This window comes from Ranitomeya imitator, chromosome 1 (assembly GCF_032444005.1).
Source record: "Ranitomeya imitator isolate aRanImi1 chromosome 1, aRanImi1.pri, whole genome shotgun sequence".
NCBI classification, from domain to species: Eukaryota; Metazoa; Chordata; class Amphibia; order Anura; family Dendrobatidae; genus Ranitomeya; species Ranitomeya imitator.
In genome coordinates this window covers 326,516,266-326,538,208 of record NC_091282.1, presented here as the reverse complement: position 1 = coordinate 326,538,208, position 21,943 = coordinate 326,516,266, and the positions used below count along the sequence as shown (strand labels likewise).

At 45.5% G+C, this 21,943-nt stretch overlaps 1 protein-coding gene across 1 annotated transcript in view; it reads right to left on the bottom strand.

Annotated features, from left to right (window-relative positions):
- LOC138671056 (clustered mitochondria protein homolog) overlaps positions 1-21,943 on the bottom strand; it is a 63,814-nt gene that overhangs the window by 23,987 nt on the left and 17,884 nt on the right. Inside the window, exons 11-18 of the mRNA XM_069758932.1 lie at positions 20,996-21,084; positions 17,946-18,050; positions 17,770-17,870; positions 15,663-15,815; positions 15,488-15,550; positions 10,772-11,016; positions 8,696-8,780; positions 6,291-6,444 (exon numbers count right to left, since the gene is read on the bottom strand). Coding sequence (XP_069615033.1) covers positions 6,291-6,444; positions 8,696-8,780; positions 10,772-11,016; positions 15,488-15,550; positions 15,663-15,815; positions 17,770-17,870; positions 17,946-18,050; positions 20,996-21,084 — 995 coding nt within the window. The remainder of the gene's footprint in view (positions 1-6,290; positions 6,445-8,695; positions 8,781-10,771; positions 11,017-15,487; positions 15,551-15,662; positions 15,816-17,769; positions 17,871-17,945; positions 18,051-20,995; positions 21,085-21,943) is intronic.

The following is a 21,943-nucleotide window of genomic DNA, read 5'->3' as shown; positions in this document are numbered from 1 at the left end:
AAAGGTCCTTCTCGCACAGCATCTTTGGAACCGGACCGCCGCCTGCAGCGCCGAGGAGATCGGGACGTCAGAGGGTGAGATATATATATATATATATATTTTTTAACATTACTATTGATGCTGCATATTGCTGCATATACAGCATCAATAGTAGGAGTAAATCCCGCAGCGGAAACCGCAGGACAAAACGTGATAAATCTGCAGGGATAACCGCAGAAGTTTTGCCCTGCAGATTTATCAAATCCGCTGCGGGAGAACCCGCAGGGACCCGACCCTACGTGTGGACATGGCCTTACAGTTCAGGCTGCAATCACTGCTGACCTTTTCAGAGCACAACAGGGAGATCGTCACACTGCTCTGCCCTGAACAGGATGCAGCACTTCCTGGGAGAGGAGGGAAGGTAAGTACTTTTTTTTTTTTTTATTATGCACCTACCACTGCTACCTGCCTGTAAATAAATTATATATATATATATTATACACACCACCTACCGCCGCTACCTGCCCCTGTATATACCACCTACCACTGCTAACTGTCCCTATAAAATCCTAATCCTGTCCTGTGTATCTAATCCTGTCCTGTCTGATACTGACTGGTGAGTTGTGTATCTAATCCTGTCTTGTGTATCTAATCCTGTCCTGTGTAGCAGACATTATCACACAAGATAGGATTAGATACACGGCTTAGCACCGTATCACACAGGATAGGATTAGATACACGGCTCAGCACCGTATCACACAGGATAGGATTAGATACATGGCTCAGCACCGTATCACACAGGATAGGATTAGATACACGGCTCAGCAGTCAGTATCACACAGTATAGGATTAGATACACGGGTCAGCAGTCAGCATCACACGACAGATTAGATACGGCTCAGTAGTCAGTATCACACAGGAGAGGATTAGATACACAGGACAGGTTTAAATACACAGGACAGTATTAGATACACAGCTCAGCAGTCAGTATCTAATTCTCTCCTATGCACTCTTCTCCTATGCACTCCTCTCCCCCCTGCATGTCTTTCCCCATTGTGGTTTATTATTTTTGTTGCAGGAGACGAGGGAGTCGGGGATTATGCGTTCGGTAAGTATGGTTTAATTAAGATTAATAAAGGACTTTATTCTGGCTGTGTCTTTATTTACCATATAACTGTAGGATTAGTAATGGATAGGTGTCTTATAGACGCCTCTCCATTACTAAGCCGTGAGGTTGATGTCACCGGTCAATATAAAGGTGACATCAACCCCCCAAATATGAACCCCACTTGCTACTGCTACAGGGCAAGTGGGAATTGCCAGGCAAAGCGCCAGAAAAGGTGCATCTATTAGGCGGCTGAGAGCTGATGTTTTTAGCCTGTGGGGGACAATATCCATGGCCAGTGGCATAACTACAAAGTTATGGGCCCCGATGCAAACTTTCAAATGGGCTCCCCCCTGCCAAAATATTTTCCACCCAAATCCACATCCTGCCCCATCTACCTCCACATTCTGCCCCATCTGACTCCACATTCTGCCCCACCTGAACACACATTCTGCCCCACCTGAACACACATTCTGCCCCACCTGAACACACATTCTGCCCCATCTGTCTCCACATTCTGCCCCATCTGTCTCCACATTCTGCCCCATCTGTCTCCACATTCTGCCCCATTTGACTCCACATTCTGCCCCATCTGAATACACATCTCCCCGGAACAGCAGGAACCGGAAACCTGCTGCTGCCTGATACCAGAGAACACGAGCTGCACACAACCAGGACTGAGCTGCTGCTGAGAGCTGAAGGACCTGACGTCATCGTCATGTAATACAGCCAGCCCCCATAGAATGTAATGCAGCCAGTCCCCATAGAATGTAATGCAGCCAGCCCCCATAGAATGTAATGCAGCACAGCCCCCATAGAATGTAATGCAGCACAGCCCCATAGAATGTAATGCAGCACAGCCCCATAGAATGTAATGCAGCACAGCCCCCATAGAATGTAATGCAGCACAGCCACCATACAATATAATGCAGCGCTGCCCAGCCCCATAGAATGTAATGCAGCACAGCCCCCATAGAATGTAATGCAGCACAGCCCCCATAGAATGTAATGCAGCCAGTCTCCATAGAATGTAATGCAGCCAGTCTCCATAGAATGTAATGCAGCCAGTCCCCATAGAATGTAATGCAGCACAGCCCCATAGAATGTAATGTAGCCAGTCCACATAGAATGTAATGCAGCCATGCCATGTAATAATAATAAAAAAAAAAAAAACACTGACTCTACTCACCTTTCCTCTTGCCCCGCACTGCTCCTGGCTCCGGTCTCAGCAGCTGCAGTCTGCCCGCCCGGTCACACAGCAGGTGCGCGATGATATGGCGTCATCGCGCACCCGCAGTGTAAGCGGCAGACAGAGCGGGGAATGATGGGAGAGGGAGCGACAGCAGATGCTCTCTCCCCATCATTGCATTCAACTGTACCGGCGTCTAAGACGCCGGTATAGTTGAATGCGGGGCCGGCCCGGGAGTGTGCCGACAGCGGGGGGGACTCGGAGTGTGCCGACAGCGGCACACATTCGAGCGGCCCACTACTGCCATCGGCCCTTCTGGCATTTGCCAGAACTGCCCGATGGCCAGTCCGGCCCTGTCACCACAGGTCCTTCAGCTCTTCCTTTCTAACAGTTCAGGTGTCGGCTGCTGAGTTGATCTGTGCGCCCGGCAGGTCAGGTGAGGTGAAGGGCAGGTCTGTCTTTTGCAGTGCGGGAGGAATCACCTGCGCGGCAACAGTTTTGAACTTTTTGCTGATGTCGGCGTGCATCTGACCTACCGGGCCCCTGATTCCCCTGGGCCCGGTCGCAGTGGCGACTGCTGCGACCGTGGTAGTTACGCCCCTGTCCATGGCCCCTTCCTAAGCTATTAACCCCTTACCGGCATCGGACGTACTATACCGTCCGATGCCGGCTCCCCTGCTTTGATGCAGGGCTCCGCGGTGAGCCCGCACCAAAGCCGGGACATGTCAGCTGTTTTGAACAGCTGACATGTGCCCGTAATAGGTGCGGGCAGAATCGCGATCTGCCCGCACCTATTAACTAGTTAAATGCCGCTGTCAAACGCAGACAGCGGCATTTAACTACCGCTTCCGGCCGGGCGGCCGGAAATGACGTCATCGCCGACCCCCGTCACATGATCGGGGGTCGGCGATGCGTCTGGATGGTAACCATAGAGGTCCTAGAGACCTCTATGGTTACTGATCGCCCGTCGCTGTGAGCGCCACCCTGTGGTCGGCGCTCACAGCACACGTGCAATTCTGCTACATAGCAGCGATCAGCAGATCGCTGCTATGTAGCAGAGGCGATCGTGCTGTGCCTGCTTCTAGCCTCCCATGGAGGCTATTGAAGCATGGCAAAAGTTTAAAAAAAAAGTTTAAAAAAATGTGAAAAAAATAAAAAACGTAAAAGTTTAAATCACCCCCCTTTCGCCCCAATCAAAATAAATCAATAAAAAAATATCAAATCTACGCATATTTGGTATCGCCGCGCTCAGAATCGACCGATCAATTAAAAAAAAGTATTAACCTGATCGCTAAACAGCGTAGCGGGAAAAAAATTCGAAACGCCAGAATTACGTTTTTTTGGTCGCTGCGACATTGCATTAAAATGCAATAACGGGCGATCAAAAGAACGTATCTGCACCGAAATGCTATCATTAAAAACGTCATCTCGGCACGCAAAAAATAAGCCCTCAACCGACCCCAGATCATGAAAAATGGAGACGCTACGAGTATCGGAAAATGGCACAATTTTTTTTTTTTTTTTAGCAAAGTTTGGAATTTTTTTTCACCACTTAGATAAAAAATAACCTAGTCATGTTTGGTGTCTATGAACTCGTACTGACCTGGAGAATCATAATGGCAGGTCATTTTTAGCATTTAGTGAACCTAGAAAAAAAGCCAAACAAAAAACAAGTGTGGGATTGCACTTTTTTTGCAATTTCACCGCACTTGGAATTTTTTTCCCGTTTTCTAGTACACGACATGCTAAAACCAATGATGTCGTTCAAAAGTACAACTCGTCCCGCAAAAAATAAGCCCTCACATGGCCAAATTGACAGAAAAATAAAAAAGTTATGGCTCTGGGAAGGAGGGGAGCGAAAAATGAACACGGAAAAACGAAAAATCCCCCGGTCATGAAGGGGTTAATGTTAGCCCGCAGCTGTCTGCATAGCATTTGCTGGTTATTAATTATAGGGGGACCAGCACACTGCTCTCCTGAAATACTCTGTGCTCCTGTCACCCTGCTCCTTCCACCATACATCTCTCTGTGACCCCCCTAGACCAGCACAATGCCATATGGATCACATTTAATGCGCAATATATATTTATCACATAATACTCCCATAAAGACCACACATTATGCCGCATATATATTTATTACATAATACTGCCATATAGATCACACATGATGCCGCCAAGTATTATGTGTGATCTGTATTATGGCAGTGTGTGATCTATATGACGGTATTATATGTGATCTATTTGGTGGTATTATGTTTGATCAGTATTGTGGAATGATGTGAAAACTATATGACGGTATTATATGAGAACTATATTGTGGGATTATGTGTGATTATGTGGCAGTAGTATGTGAGAATTATAAGGAGGTTTTATGTGTGATCTACTTGGTGGTATTGTGTGTGATCTATATGACTATATGTGAGCAGTATATGGCGGTATTATGTGAGAAGTATATGCTGGTATGTGAGAAGTCTATGGCGGCATTATGTGAGATCTATATGGCGGCATTATGGGTGATCTATATGGCGGTATTATGTGAGAAGGATATGGTGGTATGTGAGAACACGATGGTGGTATTATGTGTGATTTATATTACCGTGAGAAGTATATGGCGGTATTGTGTGTGATGTATATGGCGGTATTATGTGTGATGTATATGGCGGTATTATCTTCAGAAAGGGGACCCATTCTAGGGTGGTTCTGGCTGATCACCTGCATGTGGGTCTGGGGTAATAGAGGGGGCAGTATGACCTCCAGTTAGGTGCAGTCAGGGGAAGGCTGGCGAGGCAGCTGAATAGAAGGGCCTTATTTTTATCGGTACTATATGGCTACATTTCCTTCCCAGCATCACCCGGACTGCGCCTGTCGCCTCGCTTTCACACATCACCAGGACAGGATGGAGAAGACAGGATCTGAGGAGGGGAATGGGGTCTTTGCATGCAATGTCTGGATCAGAACAGGCCATCAATCAGCAGAAATGTTTCCTGGATTTTTGTGAAGCAGATGGTCCATCCATGTGTATAACAGACAGCGCTCAATGTAAATCCCGGGCTGCTCCACACACCGAACAGAGTGCCCCCCCCCCCCCCCATAGACCTGCACACTGCTCTCCTGAAATACTCTGTGCTGCTGTCACCCTGCTCCCTCCGCCATATATCTCCCAGAATCCTTGCTGCCTGCCATCCTCGGTGACTGTCTACTTGTCAGTATAACTTTGCAGTCACTAATAGTGATGAGCGAATATACTCGTTACTCGAGATTTCTCGAGCACGCTCGGGTGTCCTCCGAGTATTATAAAATGTGCTCGGAGATTTAGTTTTCATCGCCGCAGCTGAATGATTTACATCTGTTAGCCAGCATACGTACATGTGGGGGTTGCCTGGTTGCTAGGGAATCCCCACATGTAATCAAGCTGGCTAGTAGCTGTAAATCATTCAGCTGTGGCAAGAAAAACTAAATCTCCGAGCACTAAAAAATACTCGGAGGACCCCCAGCGTGCTTGAGAAATCTCAGGTAATGAGTATATTCGCTCATCACTAGTCACTAACAAAATGGCTGTTCAATGTGTTCCTAAATCTCATCCGCTCTAAAGGGGAGGAGAGGAGACATCACACACGTCAGCAGACTCCGCCCATATTTACTGCAGTGCAGTAATGTGAGCTAGTTGTACACTAGGTTTTTGTCCAATTTCAGTAGCTGCTCCCCCTAGTGTTTAAAAGTGGAAATGCCAAACCTTTTAAAATAATTTTTCATATTTTACTAAATTATAAACAAATGATAAAAATTTTTAGAAAATGTAAACATTAATTCTTTAAAAAATTTTCAATTGCTGGAAAAAAATTAAAATAAAACATTGCTGGCCCAAGGTGAACGTTCATGTGTATGGACAGCTTGTATTCCAGACATCAGCGACAATTTACATTTTACAAAACACCTTTAATTGATCTGTGCTACAAGACTTGTAAATTACCTAAAGAAGAGTCTAAATTAGTAGCCCGGAGCAGAATGACGTTACCTTTCTGTATGCTCATCTGTGCTTTAGTGAATAATTCATGACCTTCCTTGGACTTAATGCTGACATGTTTGACTACAGGAAACATATTCAAAATGTCTTCCTCTGTTATGGCTGGCTTATGGCGACTTTCAAAATTGTATTCCCGCAGGAGAACCTATAAAAAATAAGATCATCTTTGCAATATGGAAACCAGTCAAATAGATTGTCCACTACTTTTTCATTGATGACCTATCCTCTATCCACTATCAGATGACGGAGCTTCTCCGAGAACTGAAAATTGTTGGGCATGCCAGGTGTTGGAACCCCCACCCCGATTAGACACAAAAAAATTAGTGGACAACTTCTTTAAAGTTATTCTTGAGTAACGGAAGACTCTTTCTCCAGTGATAACGGAATTCAAATCACCATCCGCATCAAGATCTACAGTTGTGTGAAAAAGTGTTTGCCCCTTACTGATTTCCTATTCTTTTACATGTTTGTCACACTTAAATGTTTCAGATCACCAAACAAATATTAGACAAGGATAAAACAAGTAAACACAATATTCAGTTTTTAAATGAAGGTCTTTATTATTAAGGGAAAAAGAAATCCAAATCTACAGGGCCATTTGTGAAAAAGTGATTGCCCCCTATACCTAATAACTGGTTGGGCCACCGTTAGCATGAACAACAGCAATCAAGCGTTTGCAATAACTGGCAATGAGTCTTTTGCAACACTCTGGAGGAATTTTGGCCCACTCATCTTTGCAGAATTGTTGTAATTTAGCCACATTGGAGGGTTTCCGAGCATGAACCTTTTTAAGATCATGCCACAGCATCTCAATCGGTTTAAGGTCAGGACTTTGACTAGGCCACTCCAAAGTCTTAATTTTGTTTTTCTTAAGCCATTCAGAGGTGGACTTGCTGGTGTGTTTTGGATTATTGTCCTGCTGCATAAGCCAAGTGCGCTTTAGCTTGAGATCACGAACAGATGGTTGGACATTCTCCTTCAGGATTTTTTGGTAGACAGCAGAATTCATGGCTCCATTTACCACAGCAAGTCTTACTTGTCTTGAAGCAGCAAATCAGCCTTAGACCATCAGATAAACCACCACCATACTTAACTGTTGGTATAATATTCTTTTTTTCAAATCCTGTCTTACTTCTACGCCAGATGTAATGGGACATACACCTTCCAAAAAGTTCAAGTTCAACTTTTGTCTCGTCAGACAAAACAATTGCTCAGCAGTGGCTTTAGTCTTGGAACTCTGCCATGCAGGCCATTTTTGCACAGTCTCTTTCTTATGGTGAAGTCATGAACACTGACCTTAACTGAGTCCTACAGTGCTTTGGATGTTGTTGTGGGGTCTTTTGGAACCTCTTGGATGAGTCATCATGGTGCTCTTGGGGTCATTTTGGTCGGCCGGCCACTCCCAGGAAGGTTTACTTTTGCTCCATGCCTTCACTATTTGTGGATAATGACTCTCACTGTGGTTCACTGGAGTCCGAAAGCTTAAGAAATGCATTTATAACCTTATCTAGAAGTCTGGTACTCAATTACTTTGTTTCTCATTTATTTGTTCCAGAATTTATTTGGATTGCAATATGAGGTTTAGATTTTAAGGAGCTTTTGGTCTATTTCACTTTGTCAGGCAGGTCCTATTTAATTTATTTCTTGATTGAGAACAGGTGTGGCAGTAATCAGGCCTGCATGTGCCTTTTGGAATTTGAAATCAGGTTCCCAAAGATGTGATAAACCACAGTTAATTTAGGTTTTAAGAGAGGTGGGGGGAAATCACTTTTCACACAGGGCTCTCTCTATAGGTTTTTTCCCTCAATAATAAAGACTTTCATCTGAAAACTTCATTTTGTGTGTACTTGATTTATCTTTGTCTAATATTTAAATTTATTTGGTAATCTGAAACATTTAGGTGTGAAAAACATGCAAAAGATCAGGAAACCAGCAAGGGGCAAACACTTTTCCACACAACCGTACATCCTAACTGGTCTGAATAATGGTAGTTATCTGTGTTGTATGTAGTCACTGATGTGGATGGTTATCAGAATGCACATAACGTTTCCATGACAACACTGCACAAGTGAGAAATCAGAAGTGGGTGCTTCAGGCTTTGGGCTTGCAACATTAAGCAATAATACCTCACAACTGAAGAATTTAAAAAAAAAAAAGTTCTATAATCTCTTACCATATACCACATTGCTTTTTTCAAAACAAAAAGAAGGAATATTAACCCTAAAAATATTATAATATAAAAAAAAACGCAATTTTTTTTAATCATAAAAGAAAAAAAAAAATCACTGCTTGCAAAGCATTTTTCTTGCAGGTATTACAGGTATGAAGCGTCCGATAAGCAGCCCGAGCCCTGAAGATACAGATATAGCATTCCACATACATGTAGAGACAATTACCTGAACTCCCGTCTTCATACAGAACTCCCTGAGGAGCGTGACTTTCTGCAGAGTAAACGTCTCAACCAGCTGCTCTACAGAATCACTGAGACAATACAGAGAGGTCAGTCCTATATTTATGACACTAACAGGGGGAGAATTACATGAAAACAGATTGGCTTTATGGCTAGTATAAGGCAGGGTTGGGACGAGCGGATGAAAAATTGTCCTATTTTCACCCAAAGACCTTGGATGATTTTCATCAGTACCGTCATTCAGAGTCTAGCTCTGTGTCATCCGTGTCCTTATTTTACGTGCTCGTGGCATCCATATTTATATATCCACACTTTAGAATGTACATGATCAAAAACAGCTTCCTTTATTAATAATGGAATATGTGGGATCCTTATGGGATCCAATTTTTTTTGCGCACCCATAGACTTGAATAGGCGAGTCTCATCTAAAATGCAAAGAAGACTAATGCATGCTACGATTTTTTCTCCCATGCACATGAACTGCCCTATTAAATTTCATTGGTCAGTGAGATGTCCGATTGTAACATGTACAGCACTTGTCTGTTGTGACAAAGTCACTGGCAAAGTGCTGAAGATGAGATATGTTTCACGAAGGCTATTAGCTTCAGTGATTTGAACCCAGAAGTTTCCTCCAGCACATTAGGTGTTGAGAGGGGTTAGGCCGGTTTCATACTTGCATGTGACTGGCCTGTGTATGGCTGCGTAGTTCCTCCCTTAAGCTCTTTTTGCATTCCCGTGTGGTCGGTGGGCACGTCAAAACGTCGAATGCAGATGCATCCACATGCAACACATGTGTCTGCGTACCCAATGTTAAAGATAGGTACACATGACGACACAGGACACATGCGGAAGTAGGCAGAGGGTAGGCGGAGCTTAAGGGAGGAACTACGCAGCCATACGCAGACCAGCGAAGCACAAGTGTGCACCTCGCATTAGTCGGCCATTTCAAGGGAGGGGTTTTTGTAGGCAACCATAGAGCAGGTGGGAGGTTGTCCACCTTATCTCAAACCCAGGGACTGGTCTGGGGTTTTAATAGTCAGCCTCCTGAGGCATTCAGTGTTCAGTAGGGCTGGAGAGAGGAACTCCAGCTACTTGTGTCCTGAGAAAGAAAAGCTGAACCATTGTGTGGTTATTATCCTGAGCAGGCTGAGCCCAGCAGATTCAGAGACTATATACCGTTTTGTTTTGTCAGAAGGGCTGTGTTTATTTTCATTTCATGTTGGTTTATGCCACCTATATAATAAACCAACAGAAGATTTAAAGAGACAGTGTACTTGTGTCTACCTCCATGTGCAGTCGAGTAAGCCAATTTACCACACTGTATAAAATGATCGTCTGAACCAGCCCTATTTGCACTAGCATTGCATTGCAATTCTTGGACTGGCAGTCTGCTCTCTCGACCTGAGCCTGCCACCTGCATAGAAACACATGCTGTCATGTTCAGGTCAGGAGAGCGGACTGTCAGTCAGAAGATTGCAATACGAGTATTATGGCCATCTGTCTGCGCCCTTAGGCTAAGTTCACATAAGCATATAAAAATTATTTAATAAAATTATATTAAGTATAAAAATAGATAACATTTTCAAGACCATATAGAGTTTCCTGTATTGCGAGAGCTGGCCGAAATAGCTGACGGCCAATTGACCAGTCGAACCAACATTCTGCCATCTGGTAGGTTTGTGTCTACCATATACATGACAGACGGTGGCTTACGGTCAGCTTAGAGGGGGTAACAACTGGTTAAAACAAGTAATGAACATGAATAGGTTACAGGAAAACTAAACCTACAGTCCCGTTTATATATTAACCTGGGTAGTTGAATACAATGTATAGCTCCCAATTATCAGCCAGGTGATGGCATTAATAACAGAATATCCGCCGCCATGATCATAATTTTATCTCCCAAGCTGCGGACCTTACGGTGCCTGTACACCGGTTTATGCATGTCTAGGAGTGAGTCAGTAAGAATATCTGATGTGTATGGACTCATGAAGTGTACGGTGTATTCTGTCCTGCTATATTCAGCATCTGACATTTCTCCTATTAATAATTGGAATCTTACCATGAAATTGTAAAGTCGAAGCTGTCTTTAGCACTGTGCTGGATTTGCTTCCAGAGGTCAGTCGGTGTCATACTGGCCCAGGCCGTGCTGTCTCCATTTTCCACTGAACGCATCTTCTTCTTGTTCTTGCGCTTACGGGAGAGCAGCTCATCAGGAGGCAGATGAGCCACGGGATTTGGGTAAGAACTCAGGAAGCAGTTCAGAAAGTGGCTGAGCGCAGCTGACAAAGCCGACATCTCTATCCCCTAACGTAAGACATAAGGATACAATCCATGATAATGTCACTGCCATCCATACAAATATCTACAATCCTAAAAGGATCTGGATCTTCACTGAGATTCCAGCTCATCAGCACAGGCGGACACTAAAAGAATAAGAAATTCCATGGAACTACCGAACATTCAAAGACAAGGTGACAAATAAATCAAGAGTATATATTGTAAAATAACAGAGGGCAACACAGTTTATCACCTAATATACTATAAGTCATGTTAAAATGTCATACCCAAGACCTGATCTCATGGACAGGGCCGTATTTAGAGTTTCTGCTGCCCTAGGCACTTTACGTGCTGCCTCCCCCACTGGTGAGTATGACTAAAGGTACCGTTACACTAAACGATTTTCCAACGATCACGACCAGCGATACGACCTGGCCGTGATCGTTGGTAAGTCGTTGTGTGGTCGCTGGGGAGCTGTCACACAGACAGCTCTCTCCAGCGACCAACGATCAGGGGAAAGACTTCGGTATCGTTGAAACTGTCTTCAACGATGCCGAAGTCCCCGGGTAACCAGGGTAAATATTGGGTTACTAAGTGCAGGGCCGCGCTTAGTAACCCGATATTTACCCTGGTTACCTTTGCAAAAGTTAAAAAACAAAAAACAAAACAGTACATACTCACATTCCGATGTCTGTCACGTCCCCCGGCGTCAGCTTCCCACACTGACTGTCAGCGCCGGCCGTAAAGCAGAGCACAGCGGTGACGTCACCGCTGTGCTCTGCTTTACGGCCGGCGCTGACACAGTGCAGGGAAGCTGACGGCGGGGAACGTGACAGACATCAGAATATGAGTATGTACTGTTTTTTTTTTAACTTTTGCAATGGTAACCAGGGTAAATATCGGGTTACTAAGCGCGGCCCTGCGCTTAGTAACCCGATGTTTACCCTGGTTACAAGTGAACACATCGCTAGATCAGCATCACACACGCTGATCTAGCAATGACAGCGGGTGATCAGCGACCAAAAAAAAGGTCCTGATCATTCCCCACGACCAACGATCTCCCAGCAGGGGCCTGATCGTTGGTTGGTGTGACACAAAGATATCGTTAGCGGGATCGTTGCTACGTCACAAAAAGCGTGACGTTGCAACGATATCCTTAACGATATCGTCATGTGTGAAGGTACCTTAATGCAGACACTGTCGGCAGTGACTTGGGCTCCTTTCACATCAGTGATTTTTGTCATTCATGGCAGATCCGGCAGTTTTTCTGCACCTGCGGATCACTTACGGCAACAGTGCGTTCGGCCTCATTCATTCCCTATGGGACTTGCGGACATGTGCAGCATTTGCTGTTTTGCTGCAATCCGGCAAATGCAGTACTTGCAGCAGTGGAAAAAAAAACGCTATAGCAGTGTTTTTTTGTCTCACCACAAGTGCCGCACATGTCCGCAAGTAGCCATCACTACCTGTCCCTGCAACTTGCTAGCTCATCCCTTACCATCCCTCACTGACCTAAAACTACACTATAAAACTTTAGAAAAACAATTACCTGACATATTCCTATGATAATGAGGACTCCAGGCTATGGTGTAAGTGCATTGTTTTTCCCTGCGGAAGACTTCAGGAAGACGGCCGCCATAGGCGGCGCATGCGCAGACTGAGATCGCATCTGGACCAAGATCACAATCTCCACATGCGCTGCCTCCATTGGCCCACAGCTTCAGAAATATGTCCGCCAGGAAAGGAATGCACTCCACTCCGTCACACAGTGGCACTTTTGTCGCTACGACGGTACGATTCGTGACGTTCCAGCGATATCCATACGATATCGCTGTGTCTGACACGCAGCAGCGATCAGGGATCCTGCTGAGAATCGTACGTCGTAGCAGATCGTTTGGAACATTCTTTCGTCGCTGGATCTCCCGCTGTCATCGCTGGATCGGTGTGTGTGACACCGATCTAGCGATGCGTTCGCTTGTAACCAGGGTAAACATCAGGTTACTAAGCGCAGGGCCGCGCTTAGTAACCCGATGTTTACCCTGGTTACCAGCGTAAATGTAAAAAAAAAAAAAAAAAAACGGTACATACTTACATTCCGGTGTCCGTCAGGTCCCTTGCCGTCTGCTTCCCGCACTCACTGACTGCCAGCCGTAAAGTGAAAGCAGAGCTCAGCGGTGACGTCAGCGGCCGGAATGTAAGTATGTAGTGTTTGTTTTTTTTTACGCTGGTAACCAGGGTAAACATCGGGTTACTAAGCGCGGCCCTGTGCTTAGTAACCCGATGTTTACCCTGGTTACCCGGGGACCTCGGCATTGTTGGTCGCTGGAGAGCTGTCTGTGTGACAGCTCCCCAGCGACCACACTACGACTTACCAACGATCACGGCCAGGTTGTATCGCTGGTCGTGATCGTTGGTAAATCGTATAGTGTGACGGTACCCATAGCTCACCACCAACATCAAGCCCGCAGCATTGCACCGCTGGGACACCCCCTCCTCCCATTCAGGGCCCGCTGCATTGTCCCACCTCTGCTACTGCAGACTTCCGGAGGAAGGGACTCGGCCTCCTGTGATCCTACTTACAAGAAAGACCATTACTACAGGACAAGGTATGTTATTACAGGACGGGGGATGGGATCACTGGACTGGAAACGTTAATACAGGACAGGGGACGTTATTACAGGACAGGGACATGTATATGTATCACAGATACACTGCACAGGGGGGCACAGTATACACACATATATACACCACACAGTGCTCCATACTGTATAATGGCTCCACATGGTGCTCCGCTCCGTATACATGTGGCTCCGCACACACACCCGGCTCCGCTCCGTACACCTCGCACACAACCGGCTCCGCTCCATACACCTCGCACACACCCGGCTCTGCTCCGTACACCTAGCACACACCCGACGCCGCTCCGTACACCTCTCACACAACTCTGCTCCGCACACACACAACTCCGCACCGTACACCTCGCACACATGCCGGCACGCTCTGTACACCTCGTACACACCCAGCTCCGCTCCGTACACCTCCGCTCCGTACACCTCGTACACACCCGGCTCTGCTCCGTACACACCCGGCTCTGCTCTGTACACCTTGTACACACCCGGCTCTGCTCCGTACACCTCGTACACACACGGCTCCGCTCCGTACACCTCACACACACGGCTCCGCTCCGTACACCTCACACACAACTCTGCTCCGCACACACACACACACACACACACACACACAACTCCGCACCGTACACCTCGCACACATGCCGGCACGCTCTGTACACGTCGTACACACCCAGCTCTGCTCCATACACCCCCGTACACCTCCGCTCCGTACACCTCGTACACACCCGACTCTGCTCCGTACACACCCAGCTCTGCTCTGTACACCTCGTACACACCCGTACACCTCCGGCTCCGCTCCATCCACACTGTAAACCCCTCCTTACCCCACACATAAACTTACCCTCGTCCATCACCATGACAACCAGCACAGCAGAGTCCTGCATACACTGAGGCCCTGATCATGTGACCCCCTGACTCCTCCCCTCCTGTGACCTCATCACAGGTCCTGTGTGCACAGTGCAGCCACATATGTTATGTGCAGTGCACGGCTCTGCAGGTGGACGGATGTGGATCCGCTGAATCCAGGACTGTCGAGAGGTATGTGCTGCCAGCTGGCAAGAGTGCCTCCCTGCAGGCCGAGGCCTCGCTCTGGCCCAGTGTTCTCCACATACCTTTCCAAGATGCTTTTTTTTCCTCCCCTTTTCTCTTTGGCTGTCACTGTTAGATCCCAGGACCTCCCTAGCTGGCAGTAATCTGGACCGGGGGCGCTGTGCCGCTCTGGATCTCCTCCTTCCAGGCCAGCCAGGTGACTTTAGCACACACTGACTACTGCACACAGTGTGGGCATCTGCAAACGGCCTGAACCGGCTGCTGGGGGACTGGCCCGGGGGCATCTGCACCCTGCCCGCCCCTGGTGGGATCCATCCGAGACACCAACAGCAGACAGATGCGGGTAAGCGGGCCGACACAGGACTCAGGACGGAATTGAACTTGGCGCCTGGAGGGGGCGGGGCCTGCAGTGTGACTTGTTTCCGCTTCCGGCCCCCTGCGCCGTACATGTGACAGGACTGGATCCGAGACTGCAGCAGCAGCCGGAAGACTGGGGTGGGCGGGGAGGAGTACGAGGAGGGCGGGAAGTACGAGGAGGGCGGGCGGGCAGTCGGACCCGGATTTAAATAAAAAAAATAAAAAAAAAAAAACCTTGCCTTGCTCGGGTGCCGCCCCCCGTTTCCTTACCGCCCTAGGTACGTGCCCTCGAGTGCCTAGTGGCAAATACGGCCCTGCTCATGGACCATTACTGCTGGAAGAAGGTACGGTATTGTTCGCTTTCTTATTTCTTGTCAATACGGGCTGTTTTATGACTAAGGTTTGGTGTGGGGTGGACGGGGCATAAGGAACTCTAGACAGACTGCTTGGGTTAGTCTTACCTGTAGGTAGCTGCGCAGGATCCTTTTGGCTGAACGTGTGACTATGTCGATGATTATTATTCTCTGTTGGGTAATAAAAGGAATAATCATTCATGCTAGTAGTTATTCACAGAGTGATGAGTAGGCAGAGTAAGAGGATGTCTGGACGTCATTGAGTGTAAAATACCAGACTTACATAAAGGTGGTCCACAGAAGATTGGACTTGCATCTTGGTAATCATCTCAGCAACTGTTCCCAAATATCTCATGTTGATTCCGTGTGAATGAAGAGACTCTTTTAGTGTTTTACTATCCATGGTAACAATTATATGATTCAGACAGGCTTTTACCTGTAGAGTACAGAGCTAATGAGAAGAAGAAGCATGGGCAGCATGGTGGCGCAGTGGTTAGCACAGCAGCCTTGCAGCGCTGGGGTCCTGGGTTCTAATCCCACCCAGGACAACATCTGCAAAGAGTTTATATGTTCTCTCCATGTTTGCGTGGGTTTCCTCCGGGCACTCCGGTTTCCTCCCACATTCCAAAGACATACTGATAGGGATTCTAGATTGTGAGCCCCATCGGGGACAGTGATGATAATGTGTGCAAACTGTAAAGCGCTGCGGAATATGTTAGCGCTATATAAAAATAAAAAAAAAGAAAGAAGAAAAGAAGAATATTCCCAATATGCCATCTGAAAGCTAAAGTTCACAATATGCTGCTGACTAGTGATGAGCGAGTGTACTCGTTGCTCGGGTGACCTCCGAGTATTTATGACTGCTCGGAGATTTAGTTTTCATCACGGCAGCTGAATGATTTACAGCTACTAGCCAGGCTGAGTACATGTGGAGGTTGCCTGGTTGCTAGGGAATCCCCACATGTAATCAAGTAGGCTAGTAGCTGTAAATCATTCAGCTGCCGTGATGAAAACTAAATCTCCGAGCAGTCATAAATACTCGGAGGTCACCCGAGCAACGAGTACACTTGCTCATCACTACTACTGACTGATGACCAATATGACATTTACATAGTCGCCAACATTCGTGTTGGTAACTTGACTCCATCAACCGTGCCCAGAACTGCCCATTTGTGGCCAAGGTTTATGTAATTAGGATTGTTTCGGTTTTGTTTTTTTAGAGGGGCAAACCCTTTAACTGTACTGTATACACCATACATTTCCCAGATCTACTATATAATTGTCTAAGGGTCACTTCCGTCTGTTTGTCTGTCTGTCACGGAAATCCCGCGTCACTGATTGGTCGAGGCCTCGGGCCGCAACCAATCAGCGACGGGCACAGTCCGGCCGCGAAATGGCCCCTCCCTCCTCCCCTGCAGTCAGTCAGTGCCCCCTTGTACATAGCCCCCCCCCAGTCACACCCACATAGCGTTAACCGGACTGCCTTACACCGCGGCATAACACTCTGCAGCATCAATAGTAAAAACAAATAATGTTAAAAATAATTTAAAAAAATCATTATATACTCACCCTCCGACAGCCCTCGGATTCAGCCAAGGCCTTTCCCGCTCCTCGCTCCAGTCCCCAGAATGCATTGCGGCAATGACCGGAGAGGACGTAGTGGTCTCGCGAGACCGCTACATCATCACGTGTTATTGCCGCTTGGGACCGGAGCGGCGCGCGAGGAACGGGAAAGGCCTGGGCTGGATCCGAGGGCCGTCGGAGGGTGAGTATATAACTATTTTTTATTTTAATTATTTTTTTAACAGGGATATGGTGCCCACACTGCTGTATACTACGTGGGCAGTGTTACATACTACGTGGGCAGTGTTATATACTGCGTGGGCTGTGTTATATACTACATCGGCTGTGCAATATAATACGTGGCCTGTGCTATATACTACGTGGGCTGTGTAATATACTGTATGGCTGTGTAATATACTGCGTGGGCTGTGCTATATACTGCGTGGCTGTGTTATATACTGCGTGGGCTGTGTTATATACTACGTAGCTGTGTTATATGCTATGTGGGCTGTTATATACTACCTGGCTGTGTTATAGTCTATGTAGGCTGCTATATACTACGTGGCTGTGCTATATACTACGTGGCCGGCAGCGAACAATCAGCGACAGGCACACTTCGGCCATGAATTGGCACGGGATTTGAACCACGCTTCGCTAATAGGTCGCGCCCGGCCAGCCAAATTCTATGTATTCATTGTATTATTCTAAAATCTTCATAAATAAACTACATATATATTCAAGAATTCCTGATGCGTTAGAATCGGGCCACCATCTAGTGATGTTATATTTGTCTACAAAAACGAATACATTTCTATATTCCTACTTACAAAGCTGGGGATCTGCACCATGAGGATAAAGGTGGCCGCTTCACTCAGCAATTGCTTTTGTACGTGAAGGGCCTGGTTTTGGGTCTCCGGAAACCTAACCACTAAGTACAAAAACATAAGGTTAATTCCAACTGAGATAAACATTCGTTATCTAGGGGGGGGGGGAAATCACTTACCTGATGAATATACATCAGGATTGAACCGTATGTCAAAAATATAATCAGCGACAGAGCCAATCTCTCTGCAGGCGTCTCTAACAATATCTGCGCCGCGAAGATCATCTGAAGAAGAGGAGAGTTGGATAATCACTTATCATAAACCAGCAATAGACAGTTAGAAATTCGTGAACAACATGTTACATCAGTGCCATCATCTTTGGCTGTCGGACATTGAATGAACAGTCTAGTATAAACGCCATTCATAATGTGACCACACAGCCTGTCGATCACTGTGCAGGAGGAGGTGGCAGGCCAGGCACTATATTCCATGACTGCGCCTTTTAATAATGGATTAATAGGAGAATGAACCTTATCTAGGGCAGCATATGGATGTGTCAGATCAAGTTTGATGAGAATGTGTCATCAGAAAAGGACCTATTGTTTAAATCAAGTTACGGTATGTGGAAATAAAATTTAAATGTTTTAGAATTTTTTATTTTTTTAACATTTTATTTTTACATAAAACAAAGTCTTGCAATTTTTTATTCACACTGGAAACAAAAGAAAAACCAGCTCACCCAGGCGCTTGTGGGAAAAACGGAGAAAGAAGTTCCAGCTTTATAAAAATAAGACTGTTATTCAAAAATATTTCATTAAAAAAAAAATTGTCTCAATCCATGTTATAGAAGCAACAATGAACACACTGCGTTGTTTGTGAGAGCTATACGTAAGACGACTGCAATACATTTATATAGCCAGGCGCCAACGAATACACGAGAAGCAATCACATGACAAAAGATACAATCAAAATGTGCAAACTAGAAATACCAGACTTGTACTTTCCAGTAGCCTAGTAATAGATCTGATGAGCCTCAATCACACGTCCAAGTTGCACGTATGTGTTATGTGGGTTTTTTATCATGGATAGAACTCGTGCCCATTATAATCTATGGTGCCGTTCACATATCCGTGTTTTATTCATTTTCCGTGTGTCCCTGCAAAACTCAGAGACATGTCCTAATTTCTCTGGATGAAAAGTGCCAATACAAGTCTATGCGTCCGTGAAAACACATACAGCACACGGATGGCATCTATGTGCTGTCCATACTTCATATTTCAAAGTATATGAGAAGCTTATTAATTTATTCATTTATCCACTGGTGAAAAACACCGAAGACCGTACTGACGGTAAAAATGGACACAAGGATGACACACTGATGGTAACAATGGACACAAGGATGACACACTGATGGTAACAATGGACACAAGGATGACACACTGATGGTAACAATGGACACAAGGATGACACACTGATGGTAACAATGGACACAAGGATGACACACTGATGGTAACAATGGACACACGGATGACACACTGATGGTAGCAATGGAAACACGGATGGTAACAATGGACACAAGGATGACACACTGATGGTAAAAACGGAGACACGGATGGCACACTGATGGTAACAATGGACACAAGGATGACACACTGATGGTAACAATGGACACAAGGATGACACACTGATGGTAACAATGGACACAAGGATGACACACTGATGGTAACAATGGACACAAGGATGACACACTGATGGTAAAAACGGAGACACGGATGGCACACTGATGGTAAAAACGGAGACACGGATGGCACACTGATGGTAAAAACAGACACACAGATGGCACACTAATGGTATAACGGACACACGGATGACACACTGATGGTAAAAGCGGACACATGAATGACACGGTACCATTTTTTCAGGCATGTTTACATAGGCAATGAATGAGGCCTAACTGACATCTCCAGGAGTTTTCTAGGCATTCTCGAATCTGGGTAAAGATCATTGTGAATGGGGAGGATAATGGTAAGTTGTGACAATCACCTATTAAGATTGGTGGAGCCCCCATCGTGAGTGGTGGTATACTGAGGCACTATCTGTAATTGTTATGGTGCCTTAAAGGCGATATCCAAGACGTTGTGAAAAACAGAAATGTGCCTCTGCACTAATAGGCAGGTAGCTGCCTGTCGTGTCCGGCGCTGATCATCAACAACTCAGACCGAGCGTGCCGGGGGGGTTCAGCTGCCTCCGCTGACATCACATCAACAGAGCGGTGGCTTCTTTTCTGCCCTACTCTGTCAGTGAGGCGTGGCTTCCAACATCATTCTGACTGACAGGTAGGCAGTGAGAATCCGGCTGTCAATCAGAAAGTCCGGCTCCATCAATAAAGCAGAGCGGAAAAGAAGCTGCCTCTCGGTCAACGTGACATCAGCACAGGCAGCTAAATTGCCGGCAGCAGAGGTTTGGCGCCGGGCACAAAAAGGCAGGTAGGTAGCGATTACCTGACTATTAGTGCTTAGGAACATTTTTTGTTTTTCACGAAGTGTCGGATCTCCCCTTTAATGATAATGACTGCTAAAAAAGTCATATGTACAGACAAGGAAGTATGAGGCTAGTATTAGGCTTAGGGGCCAGTGTGAAAGTTGCAAGATTTTCTAATTTTCTTTCTTACATAGAGAGTAATATGGAAGATGAAAACAAAATTATCAAAAGATTAAAAAAATACACTTAACATTAAAACCTGATTTAAACCCTAGGTCCCTGATGACACATATCCTTTCAAGTATTTTGCAATTGGAGGTACTTCTCTTAATTAGGGATTGTTCAGATGAGAATATTATAATTGTGCATGATGTCTGGGTTAAAAATCGGATAGCACACAGACAGCACACTGACCAAAGTTATTTATACGGCGGTCCAGACGGCAGCCGGTCCGTGTGAATAAAACATTGTTCAGGTCTGAGGTTGCACACACACACACACAAAAAAAAAAAAAAAAAATCAGATATGGTTATCTAAATTGCATCCGATTTTTACAATGCAATTATTATCATGAGAAACTGTATCTGGTCCTGACAATGTCATTTTCTGCTGATTTACTTGTACACATGTTACACAAATGTAAGAAATGGACACATGAATGACAACACGGATGAGAATCGCCTGTTTTTTCCTGGGTGTAAATCGGATGATTATTTACACGCTCATCTGAACCCGGCCTTAGGCTTACCTTTCATGGACTCATCTCCATTGTTCTCAGGTTGAAGCAAGTCTCCATTTTGTGACTTGTCCACTATCAACTTCATGAACTGGGCATACCTATGGAACGAAAACAAATATATTGGGAAAGCTTTAATCCAGTGTCATTCTAGGTTAAGGGGCATTTTTTGGTTCCAATATTATGACTGCAAGTTGTGGCTCAACTGTGGGTCTAATCACTGGCGGACACAGACAGAAAAGGGATCTTGTATAAGAATATATGGGCCCTTTGCAGTCCAATAGCTCATCATAACGCAACATTCCATCGGATTTGAGGGTTCAAATGGGCCCCTTATCTCTTGGGCCCCTGCATAAGTTGCACCAATTCTATGATTCAAATTGACAGCCCTGTAAAGTGCTTAGTTGGGGTCATTAGATCTATGGTCTGGATGGGTGATGGATCGATGATTTATGGCCACTGAAATGCATCCACATGATACTGGTGTGAAACTGTCCTTATTGTAAATTAAGCTATACATTGTAATTACAGAAACAAGTTATTTCAATGATGGTATGAGAGCCGGTGACCTTACTACATATATCTCATGGTCATAGTATGCTTCATGAATAGATTTCAATGTCATTCGATGAGCGTCATAGCTGGACTTTCCTTCACCCAAAGCAAAGCTTTATTTTACGATCTTACAGTAAGGCCTCATTCAGCACTCATACCTATAATAGTGAATGGGGCCATTCGCATGTCTATTTTTTACACGGACCGAGGAGTCGGAGCAAAATCGTGAAGACATAACCTATATTGATCCAAGACCGAAATATCAAAACAGGCAATGCAAATCTACAGGTCCATATAAAAATAAAATCAATAAATCGGACAGCATATGCAGAGTGCGGTCTGGTTTTCACGGATTGTTAAATAGGAGAAACTTTTTTTTTTCCCCACATACTGATGAAAAACTGA